Source organism: Myzus persicae, unplaced genomic scaffold, assembly GCF_001856785.1.
Source record: "Myzus persicae strain clone G006 unplaced genomic scaffold, MPER_G0061.0, whole genome shotgun sequence".
NCBI lineage: Eukaryota > Metazoa > Arthropoda > Insecta > Hemiptera > Aphididae > Myzus > Myzus persicae.
Window position 1 is genome coordinate 39050 of NW_019103798.1, and position 12462 is coordinate 51511.

Here is a 12462-nt window from a genome sequence, read left to right on the forward strand (position 1 = left end):
TGAGTCTTTAATAAATATATGTTTTAACTTTTAACTAAGAACCATTAGGTACCAAATTATTTATTAATATTATGGATCTGTTTCATGAATAAATTGTCTACGAATGATTAACAATCAAATTATTAAATATACATTCAGAGTTTTGAGTATAATACTCATTAAATACTGTTTATTTTAATATAACTGTTTTGCTCATAATTTTTTTGTTTTTCTATGCGAAGCTTGTTGAAAGTTAAAGACATGTTATAACAACATGATAATGTTACTATGTATATAATATGTTAATGCCTAATAATTAAATATTTAATAAACATCTATTATAATTGACAGGTTTCAACATTTTACATTTTTCCATTAACTACATGATTTATTATATTCAGAGTGTTATTGTTATAATTTACTTATAAATTATGACGATGGTTGTTATGACGTATTTTCGTAGTAATCCGTGTTGATGATAAATGATAATTACGAAATTATGGATATTTAGGCAAGGTCTTCTAAGTAATGCTAATAAGTTGCTAAATGGTTCTCAAAAATAATCCAAGTTTCTTTTCAGACAAACGATGCATGCCTTTATTAAGAATATAAATAATAATTATTAGTAACTCATAGGTTATATTGGGACACTTTTATATTTACCTTTACTTCACTTAAAAATTAAGAAATTATTTTTTCAGCTTGAATGATAAATAAAAATAACGGATACAATCATTCGTTTCTCCAACAACAGTTCAAAATGTACCAATAAAAATAAGCCCAATGGTGACCAGTTGATAAACAAATTAATGTAATTTTTCCACCCACTGATTATCAATTTGTTGTTATAATATGTGAGCATGTGACCTCGATTACTCAATATAAATATTCTTAAGTTAGGTATAAGTTATAATATTGCATTCCATGGTCAAGAACCAGTATAGCAAAGTGGGGTTTAAAATCAGTGTGTTTGTGTATACCTACTGTATAATGAACTAATTTAAAATCTTCAACAAATTGTAAATCTGTATTCTGTAAATACCTAGTGTTTTATTTAAAACAAAAATATCAATAAACTCTTAGTTCAAATAATACATTTAAATTATTTTATAAATAATGAGAACTTACACAAACTTACAATGTTTTTTAACAGTGTTTTTATTATGTTTTGTGAATTTGGGATACAATGCACAAATACTAGGATTATATGAAGGTACGTTTTGTTATTTTTACTACAGTCTAAATTCTTAAATTATTGACACAAGGCGGAAATAGTTATGGATGGAGTATGGACCTATTGGTCTTACGACAATGTTTATTTTTTTTGAGTATAAGCCCCTTTAAGACCAAAGAAAAATTTGTCTGAAACACGTGTTCCCGACATTGTCGACGACAATGTTTCCGATTTCCCGTCATAAGTGGTAACAAGAATTTTTATCCACGACTATGTCCGACAAATGTTTCTTGGTCTGGGCCGGACCGAAGAGTTATATAATATAAAATATCCTGTTTATAAAATGTAAATTAAAAGCAGATTGTACTTTTGAGAAATCATTGGAGCAAATATATATAAATATAAACTATTATACTTTAATCTTCCATTATAGGTATACTTTTATTATATACCGTGACACGTACGATCAACCTTATTAGTTATTAATTACACATTATCGTATTTCATTTTCATTTATTTTAAGTATAACATTATTCGCTATAAACAATAAACGAATATGTTAAAGAAATGTAGTGACAATTTGGCAGTATTAATTATAAACCGATCAACAATTATGTGAACTGTACCTACTCAAAATATTAAAAAAAAAACAATTTTTTATTGATATGTTTTTGACTTTGAAATTGGCCATAATATAAGCCAAAGTTATGTGTAGTTTAAAGTTTTGCTTCAATGTAAAATTATAAAAATAATACAGTAGAGCCTCGATAGTCCGGACGAATTCAGACCGAGCATCGTCCGGATTATCGATTTTCCGGATTACCGGAGGTTTTTCAAAACTACCTACTCAAATGACTAAGATTTAACTTTAATTTCACCATCTTTATATTTATTACATTTTAAATTACAAGAATAATAATTAAATTAAATTAAAAATAAACTAATGAATTACAAAAAAAAAATGTTTATAATAATATGTGTGAAGAACTGAAGTATAGTTATCGGTAATTTTTTTCTGAACAATACTTTTAATTTTCATAACTTAACCTGGAATTTTGACGTCCGGATTACCGCGTTCGCCGGATTATCGGGAGTCCGGACTGTCGAGGCTCTACTGTAATGTAATTCCGATAATTTATTTGTCTACTATTTCCATGATGTTTGTTGATCATCTAGACCAGGGTATCGGCAACCCGAGAACCTAATGAAAATTGTATGTTACCCGCGACTGAAATTTAAAATTTGTATAAAAACCACAAGCTAAGATATTTATGTTGATAAAATCTATGATATGGAAACATTTAACCAATGTAATTGGGAAAAAGTAAAAGTAAAATTTTTGAAAAGTCACAAAATTAATTTTCAACCAGATTTTTTAATTTGTATTACATTGATTTAAAAATTAAATTTTTCTTGAAGCCTTTTACAGTTGATGTTGATGATGTCGAAAGCTGTTTACAAATAGAAATTATTGAATCGCAAAATGACTAATTTTCCTTATGGCCAGTTATTTACGATTTTTGAGCTATTTACAGGCATAATATTTATTTTGTTGTCTTATAAAAACTGTAGTACCGTAGATAGGTACTTGAAATGTTCATCAAAAGTTTATTTCATAATTTTATAGTTAAAATTTGATTTTTTTTAGTTTTATATTCTATAAATGTCAATAAAATTGTAAAAATGCTTTTTTTGTTAAGTATTTAAAGTTCAAATTTTGACAAAGCTTATCAAAATCTCGAATGTGTTTAAATTATTTTCTAGTAGAAAAATTATAAAATTAATAAAATGTTCGATTTTTATAACTAAGAATTGAAAATTTAAAACAAGAATTCTCATAACCAAAAGATCTAAAAATTATATAAGCACAGTTATTTTTTACAGACATTTAAAGTTCATATTTTAATTCAATTACATATTAAAACCAAAAATAACGTTTTTAGTTATTTCGCTGTAACTTGTAATTCAAAAATATTATTTATTATGATTTTTGTCATTTTATATTAAAGTATTAACAAATAACTGCAATATCAATAAAAAATTGACTATCAAAATAAACTGAAACATGTACCTATTTATATACTATTGATGTATGTAGATGAAATTTGTCGAAAAGGCGATGGGAAAACTCCCGACTCTATTTGTCGGAATATTGAAAGGTGTCCAGTTGCAAAGGAAGGACTTAAGAAAAACATTATACCTCAACTATGCTCATTCAACGGATCAACTCCAATAGTTTGTTGTCCACCAGAAAAAAATACCCACCAACCAACTACTACCACAACGAAAAAACCAAGTATAAATCCAGTTATGAAATCATATTCTGCCACGGAAAGTATGTTCTAAAACATCAAAATATAATTCTTCATTTAATAATTATTTTATTTATTTTTATCTCACACATATAGTGTGCAGTGAGTATTCAGAATTAATCTATCATAGAATAAAGGACCCAATATTGATATCAAATCAGGAAAATTACCTGAAAGTTAAAGATTGCTATGATGCAATTACCTTAATTACCAACGGTACTGATGCTAAACCAAAGGAATTTCCTCACATGGTGACAATATGAAAGATATGATATTAATTGTTATTGTATTTATATTTTTAAATTACAGGCATTGTTGGGTTATAGTGAAAAACCAGACATTAATTCATGGGCATGTGGAGGTTCGCTGATAAGTAGGAGATTTGTATTAACAGCAGCCCATTGTGAAAAATTGGGAAATAAAGATGAACCGTACTTATACTTTAATACTTACACATTTTTTTTTTTTTTAGAAAATTTACAATCTGTATTTCATAACACAAATACTTACATATTATACATAAACATAATGTATTTTACTTTATAAACTGTTATTAAAATAAAGTTATTTTCAGGAGATTTGCAAATTGGGCTCGCTTAGGTGAACTCGACTATCTCTCGGAAACAGACGATGCCAGACCTAAAGACTATAAAATAGTACAACGCATAATACATCCAAATTACAAATCAACTTCTTTATATCATGATATAGCATTGTTTCGTTTAGAAAGAGATGTAGATTTCTCGCCATTTGTACGACCTATTTGTTTAAATACAGATAATATGTTAAGACCTCCAGCAATAATAGCTACGGGTTGGGGAAAAACCGATGTAGGTAAGTTAGTTAGTTTTATATAATAAATACCTACATACATTTATACATTTTAAATATAATGAAAATAAAAATATTTAGCTTCACTTCCAAGCTCAAATTTATTAAAAGTACGGATAAACACTATTTCGGCGGAAGAGTGCGATAAAAGTTTTTTATATCTGGTAAAAAGAAATGAAAAATTATCACAAGGAATAGTTGATAACTTTATGTTGTGTGCTGGCAATCCAGAAGGTGGAAATGACACGTGTGGAGTAAGTAACTTGTATTTCTTACGTTTTTGCATCATATACATTTATTTAATTACAATTTATTTTTCAATCTTTAAGGGCGATTCAGGTGGTCCAATTCAAATAAAACACAATAGTTACACGTGTATGTATTCACAAATAGGAATAACATCATTTGCAGGGCAATTTTGTGGAGAAAAAGATTCACCTGCTGTGTATACACGAGTATCGAATTATATTTCATGGATTGAAAGAATTGTGTGGCCAAAAATGTAATAATTAATTGACTTATAAAATAATAAAGAGTAGGTTTGAATTAAATGTTGCAAATCTGCATTTGAAAGTTGAAACTATGTATTATTATTTATTATTTTATTAAAGCAGATTTATTTTTTCATGGCAGCTGTGATTTCTGTTTATCTGTTTAACTTTATACTCTAATATTCTCTGTAGGTACCTATAATATATAATAGATATAAAATGAAGAACCCAAATATATGTATTTTATTTTTATTTTTATTCATAATACGATCTATATTTATATCCATAATGACTGAAAATCGATAAATATGAAATATGTCGATTACCCGTTTAAACATTTTCAGCACAAAATATTATTTTAAAATTTAAATTTACTCAAGCGCATAAAAATAATAAGTACTCTAATACAATAAATTATTCACTAATAGTTATTAAAAATAAAAAAGTGCGTGATTCGACAACATCCGTTTGACTAACGTACACGTATATTGTAATGAATATTTGTGTGGACCCGTAGTTGTTGTATTGATCTATTCACTAGATTAGAATATCCAATAACCCATTGTTACATCAAACACGACCTATTGCCCATAATATTACAATGGGCAGAAAGATGAACGATTAGCAGTAAATGGATAACTGAAAATAAGACAACACAGGTATTCAGATGACCTCATCTGTAATCATAATCTGTGCACATCAATGTCAACTGTCAAGTTCGAGTCGGTCAGTACCCTTAACCAAGACTGTACACAAAGTCAACAAACGCAAAATCGTTTGTACATACAATGGTCTGAGTCCAGTGTGCATAAATCAGAAGTAGGTATATACTCAAATGTATGGTCACAATATAAGTTATATATATAATAATTGAATATAATATAGTTTTAACAGGTATTAAAAAAATTAAATTGATCATTTTTTGTTATGTGCTCTTGGCATTTTTCTTAATGATAAAAAACATTAGAAATGCGTAGGTACCTTTAGTCGGACTAGTGTCTAGTACATGCCTATATCTTAAAATTGTACAATGAAATACATATAATATATAATACATACTTAATTGTTTTCCATTATTGTGCTTGTATGCTTATACCTAATCATGTATCGATGATTTATTTATTGATAAGTATATTCTACAGGTAAACAAGTAAAAGACACTCGATTTATTACAGTGCGAGTGCCAATGCCAAATATACTTACTTAAAAATATTATACTACTACAATTGATATTTTTAAATTTTACACCTTGATGAAAATTTGTGAGAACGTTATTTTTAACATAATTTATAATATTAAATAACAAATTGAAGCTTTTATAATTCTTCAATAGTATATGTATAATTGTGTAATTGAATAAATGTCGAGCTATCATAGTTACCAACTAAAAGCTAATTAAATAAAAAATAATAATTCTTCAATGTATTTTTAAATATTTATAACATATTACATATAGCATTAAAATATATTTAGTTAGGGCTTTATGAAGATTGTAGGTAGATTAGGTATTTTAGTTGGTTTCCGGCTGGTAAAAGAAATCATGTCTTGTTAACAGTAAAATTATTTAGGTTTTAAAATGTGTAGATCATTGATGATTCTGTTTCGATGTGTCGCCCGACATTTTGAATTCTTCAATCTTTATGCCTTATACATAAGTATCATAGACATCATTTATTTAAAATCTTCGATATCGTAGTTTAAGTATAATACATATTATATTAGGCTCTTGAGTACGTGACAGGTGTCCAATAGGTTTATAGGTGTCTACGTTTTGAAGTGTATAATATATAAATACATATATATATATATAATATTGTATACCTACTACAATATTTTACTGGTGGTTATTGGTACCTAGGTAAAATTATTGGTAGAAAAATTGTAATATTAAGTTATGAATTATAACTTATTTAAGTAATATTATAGTAAGAAATAAAGAAAAGTTGTTAACTTATTTATTTCATAATTTTGGGTCATATATTTATATTATGCATTATACTATTATGTCACGGCACATTATAATTTCTAACTTCTATATCGATATTGTAAGACATGATTTTTTTTAAATTGTAGTATACGATCAATTTTTTTTTTTGTATAATAATCATACATTTTTGTTAGTTGTCAAATGTTTACAATATGTAGTCTTAAGAAAATGAGTCACTCATTAGTGACACGTTCATCTGTGAAATTTTTCTATTTAAGGTTGCAGCTCCATTTTCCTTAGAGACGATAGGGAGTAGGTAATATATGTACATAAAAAATGTTGGTATATGAATATTGGGTATACTCGTGTTCGTGTAGTATGCTACTTACCAAAAATATATACGCATGTAGTATGATAACTACCAGAAAATATGACATACCTATTACCTACCTATCATACTTAGGTAATCTTATACTATGCACCTATGTTATAATTTTTTTTTATTACGGGAAAGTACTTGAGACTTGAGTTATTAAGAATTAAGATACCTTTACAACATATTATAAATGTGATACATTACTATAATAGTTATTTATTTTTTATGTATATGCCATCTACATTCATTATTCAAAAATATTATTCTAAGACAAGACTTGTATTTTATATAACATCTGAATACATCTCTTACAATATAATTTTATTTAAACGAGTCTGTTATAAGAGAAAACTTAAAAAACGTATTTTATTATTAATTAAATTATATTTCTAATAGTAAAATTTTCGTGGAGCGGGTATTTCTATGTTGAGTTGTTCATTTGCATACATGCATGCAAACAAAAAATGCGATTAAAATGTTAATTTAATATACACGACAATTATTGACTAGTCATCAGTCATCACGAACAATTCTTTTGTATCGCCAGTTGATTCTTAAATTAGATTTTAAATCCAAATGAACCAAATGCACAAAAGTGTCATTAATCATAAATCATATTACATAGGTACATCCTGAACCCTTATACGCATCGAATATTGCAATGTTCACGCGTCCTCCTACTCAAGTTCAACAACCGTCTCGAATGTGTTGATGATGACTGGTTCACACCATTGTTGGAGGTTGATTGGTACGCCAAATTCATTGTCTAATGATAAATAACGATAAAAAAAACCGTTGTAAATACTTTGAAGGATATATTGGGTCTTCTTGAACCTCTATAAAAGTCACTGTACAATTTACATTCACAATCAGTATTCATTAAGAAGTTCGAAAATATACACCACACCGCAACTACAGTCTTAATATTATAGACACAATGATGATCCAAGTAAGTCTGTTACCATTATACACGTATCTAATAAGTGTTGAGTGTAAATATTGAAAGGAAACGACACCAAAGTGCTAATATTTTTAACTACCAATTCATGGTAATAAGTAATTACTAATAATAAAACATATTTTATCTTCAAGTCTACGCTAGGTCTATAGATACTGCTTAATGAGTATCATTCAATATTATTAACACGGATTAGTTATAAAAGCGTTTCAACAATAACATTGGAACTAACCAAAATACTTTTATTGCTATTAGGTATTTTCAATTCTGTTGGTGATCATATCCGGAATCCTTTGCAGTGGAACGCAACAAGGAGTATCCAATACCCAATCTAGCCAGACATTGCAAGTACAGCCCAATGTCAGAAAGTACAACAAACACACTGCCACGGAAAGTAAGTCTTTTGAATATAAATACCTTTTTTTAAAATAATAGTGCAAATTCATCATTAGATATGAGTTAAAAATAATAATTTTTAATTATCATATGAACTTATGGCCAATTTTTCATATAACTGTTTATTATAAATGTATTAGCCATTAGGTATAAACGCTATAGGATCTTTATCATTATAATTCTCTATAATAAAGTATTTGTTCTCTATATTTCATGCTTCAATAGGTATATGTAGCATCCTTATTGGCAATTATTACAAATAATCTTTTTAATAATTACAAATTAAACTATACTACTATTATAGATATTATAATAAACTTGTTCAATTGATTGCAGCTATCTATAGAATACTTTAATTTATCCACTTCATTATTTATTAATGTAAATAGATTTTTGTATGGGTAATTCCAAATTAATAAAATAAAAAATTGTATTTGTTCATATTTATCTAATTTAGTATGTAGGCACTCAGTACAGAGTATAGGGTCTAGGAAAACAATAATATTTTTTTTATTAAATGTTAAAATATAAAGCTATAACATATTTTATTATTTAAAAAGTTTTACTCAACATTTTATTGAAAAATATTGTTTAAATTCTATTTTAAAAAAATGGTATTAAAAAACATTAATTATTGTTTTGTTACATAATACATATAAAAATAATAACAATTGATAGAAAGCATAACGTTTACCTTACTACATAATTCATACCACGCCTAACTTTTAGGAGTACTTATAATATTTAATTATTATATATAATAGCTATTAGGTATTGAAATAATATTAGATAAATAACTAATTTATATCGTGATACAACATTTGTATTTATTATTTAAGTATAAAACAGATTGGAATTTGTTTTATACGATTTATAAAGTCCATGCAGTCTTTTTTAAATCTTATATTAGACGAAAAATAAAAGTATTGCGCTTTTAATATTGAATATAGGCTTATTACCTATATAATATATAATTGGTATGCTACCTTATCTTTGTTCTGTCAACTTCCATAATGACTATATATTTTATATTATATACTTAATTATCTAACTTATCTTAACTTAATTTATCGGCTCGTTCGCCAGTATAAAATTACAAAAATGGCTTGGTGAGGCGCTGTCGTATGATCAATGTGCGGAAACGCTCCGAGTGTAAGTACCACCCGGCGTTGCTACCTTCCGAATGGGTGACCACTCGGGATTTTTAGCAACAAAATCCTTGCCACTGCACATATAATACATGTTCTAAAACCAATCAATCCCCCTAAAAACAGCTAATGGCCATAGTTTCTGGGCTTTAGTTCAATTATAAGAAAAAAAACAAATTACGATATTATATTTATTTATAAATTGTTCCAAGTATCGAAACACGTAGGTGGTATAGGTAGGCACTAAGGTATCAAATTATAATAAATAGGTAGTTATAATTAGTTAGTAATTGTGTCGATATTCAATAAACTTGTACCCGATTGGTATGGAAAAAAATTGTAGGTAACATACCTACTTAACTTAACCAAAAAATGACCTCAAAGTCCGTATAGGTAGGTATAACAAATATTTAACGAATACCATATTATTATTGATATTATTTTAAACAAAACAAAAAAAAGTCATAGTAGTTTTCAAGTACACAAACCAAACAAACAAATCACTGTGCATATTGGTGTTTTAATCATTATTTATTATACATAAAAAGCAAACCATTCAAAAATCATTTAAACCTCATTATTTTCCATTATTTTAAGAACCTTGTACCACTGCAGGCTCACCAACGGGCACGCGTAAGGACAAACCGGACAACTATTCGGACTCACAGGACTACGTGCCCATCGGCGGTGTGGCCGGTCCCGGGTATCCGTATCCTTATCCGTACCCTTACCAACCATTGGGCCCTTATCAACCTGCAGTCGGTCCTTACCAACCTGCAGTTGGCCCTTATCTGCCACCGGGCGGCCCGGTTCTAGTGCCAAGCGGCAGCCCGTACCGGCCGCTGCAGTACCCGTATGAACCGCAATACCCTGTGGACGGGGCACCACTACCACCGTACAACTATGCGCCCTACTACCCAGCCGGACCACAGTACGTCACAGCACCGCCGCCATACTATCCCACCGCACAGCAGCCGCTTTACGAACAACAGGCGACCGTCGTGGACGCGTACCGCTCGCCGTTGTATCCACCACAGCCAGCTGATCAGTCGCAGTTTTTTAGACAGCCCTCAGCCGCTGGAGGTTTACCGCCGTACTACTCGTCACCGCACTTCAGAGCCCATGCGTACAACAGACCGCCGCCGTTTCTCCAGCAACGGGACACCGCAGGCGCACCATATTTTCAGCAACGGGACGCACCATTTCTTCAGCAACGAGACGCCGCGGCTGCTCCTTCCGCAACCGCCGCCGCCGCGGCCACTAAAGACGCTGAGCCACAGTACGAACAACAACAGTCCGGGCCGTTCGACAGCAACCAATTTCATTACTAACGCCACCGATCGCATCAAAAACGTTTACTACCTGGTAACCGCCGCGCCTCATGATAGACTTGGTCTGGTTCTGTACATTATTCGCAATACCATAATCCACTGAACGTCTACGGCTGCAGCACCTAGTATAAATCTAAACAATATCAATATTATAGAAACTATATCGTTTAATACGATTAAATAAACAATATTACAACATAAGCAGGTATTAGGTATAGGTATTAGTGTATTACAGATGTATGCAGTGACACCATAAATACACGGATTTATGTGTAAAAGTAATGTATAATATTATGTATCCACAATAATTTTAGCCATTATATTATATAATTGTTTCCCGAGCCAATAATATTATATTCTACTGGTTTCAAAATATTTTTGTGAGTTCGGTGCCACTGCATTTAATATCATGGGTTAGTTACTTATGGGTAATGATATTTTATTAATTATGTGTTTTACATAAAACATTTTTGCAATAATATAAGCGTACTTAATCATGAATAATATTATATAAATGATATGTTGTATTTGATAATATATAGGTGTGCAATATGTATTATACAAGCAATGATCAATGATCACTATTCACTGTATTTTATATCAAATAATTTATAAACAATATTTATTTACGATTAACACGGACACACGGTATTATGTATTTATGTGTAATGTGTATAATGTAATTTTTGTGACTTTATTTTTCCAATTAAATACAAATATACTATACCTACCTATACTATTGTAAAGTTATATATTATTTAAACGTTGTATATAGCTCACATATTGTTTTTAGTTTTATATTTCAACTAAGTGCCTGTACAGATGAGTTCAAAAATTTTTTTAGATTTATGTTTTACATTATGTTAAAAGTTGGCATATAAGCCCAACAGCTTTTAGAATTCTATGGTTAAAGGTGCATCTATCACAAAGTTAGTTTGACCCAACGACAAGTTAAAAATGTAATTCAACCAGGTTTTATTGGCTTTATCCGCATACTGAGTACATTTAAGTAGGTATTAATAAGCAAGGCACAATTTGGGGAGGGGGATAGAGAGGTTCTCAACCATTTAGTTTTATTTAAGCCTCCCTTCATATTTTAAAACATATAGTCATTATTAAATCCATCATTGGTACACAATAAAAAAAATGATCAAATTATAAATTATAAATTATGGTATTTTGTAGCCAACTCGATAGACAGTCGTGCACAAGCATGTATTATAAGTTATAACTAATAAGTACCTAATAAAGTAATAAATAATATCAATTTACGGAGTCAATTAATATTTGTTGCTATTAATGTTAGTAACTTAGTGTTTTAGACTTTTAGTGTAACTAGTGTCTTATTAGTATTTAAAATTAATGATATGATTTAATACATTGTTGTACGCCGAGTTACAGCTAGAGTATATAGATATAATGACGTGTTTCATATTAGCATAGGTTAAAAAAATACCTATATAAATTAGTAGAAGAGAACATTTTTTGTAGTCTTAAAAATGAAGACATATAGGTACCTACTTGAATTTGCTATGTTTA

At 29.0% G+C, this 12462-nt stretch overlaps 2 protein-coding genes across 3 annotated transcripts; both read left to right on the forward strand.

The window, feature by feature from the left end:
- The first annotated feature begins 897 nt into the window (after positions 1-897).
- LOC111035340 (serine protease snake-like) lies at positions 898-4923 on the forward strand. Its single transcript, XM_022316922.1, has 7 exons — positions 898-1192; positions 3252-3488; positions 3562-3716; positions 3775-3896; positions 4040-4299; positions 4378-4550; positions 4626-4923. The coding sequence occupies exons 1-7, from the start codon at positions 1096-1098 to the stop codon at positions 4800-4802; spliced, it is 1221 nt and encodes a 406-aa protein (XP_022172614.1). The 5' UTR covers positions 898-1095; the 3' UTR covers positions 4803-4923.
- A 3010-nt stretch (positions 4924-7933) lies between these two features.
- On the forward strand, positions 7934-11182 carry LOC111035341 (extensin-like). Of its 2 annotated transcripts, none has more exons than XM_022316923.1 (3): positions 7934-8039; positions 8304-8442; positions 10190-11182. In XM_022316923.1, the coding sequence occupies exons 1-3, from the start codon at positions 8028-8030 to the stop codon at positions 10921-10923; spliced, it is 885 nt and encodes a 294-aa protein (XP_022172615.1). In that variant the 5' UTR covers positions 7934-8027; the 3' UTR covers positions 10924-11182. The 2 variants fall into 2 exon arrangements, with proteins under 2 accessions (XP_022172615.1, XP_022172616.1); XM_022316924.1 differs by having other exon boundaries at positions 10208-11182.
- Positions 11183-12462: the final 1280 nt, after the last annotated feature.

Excerpts from the sequence above, each read along its gene's own strand:
- LOC111035340 (XM_022316922.1), top strand. The coding sequence starts at position 1,096 with ATGAGAACTTACACAAACTTACAATGTTTTTTAACAGTGTTTTTATTA. Across the intron at positions 3,489-3,561 it reads ATCATATTCTGCCACGGAAA|TGTGCAGTGAGTATTCAGAA; the intron begins GTATGTTCTAAA and ends TCACACATATAG. Across the intron at positions 3,717-3,774 it reads CAAAGGAATTTCCTCACATG|GCATTGTTGGGTTATAGTGA; the intron begins GTGACAATATGA and ends TTTAAATTACAG.
- LOC111035341 (XM_022316923.1), top strand. Across the intron at positions 8,443-10,189 it reads CAAACACACTGCCACGGAAA|AACCTTGTACCACTGCAGGC; the intron begins GTAAGTCTTTTG and ends CATTATTTTAAG.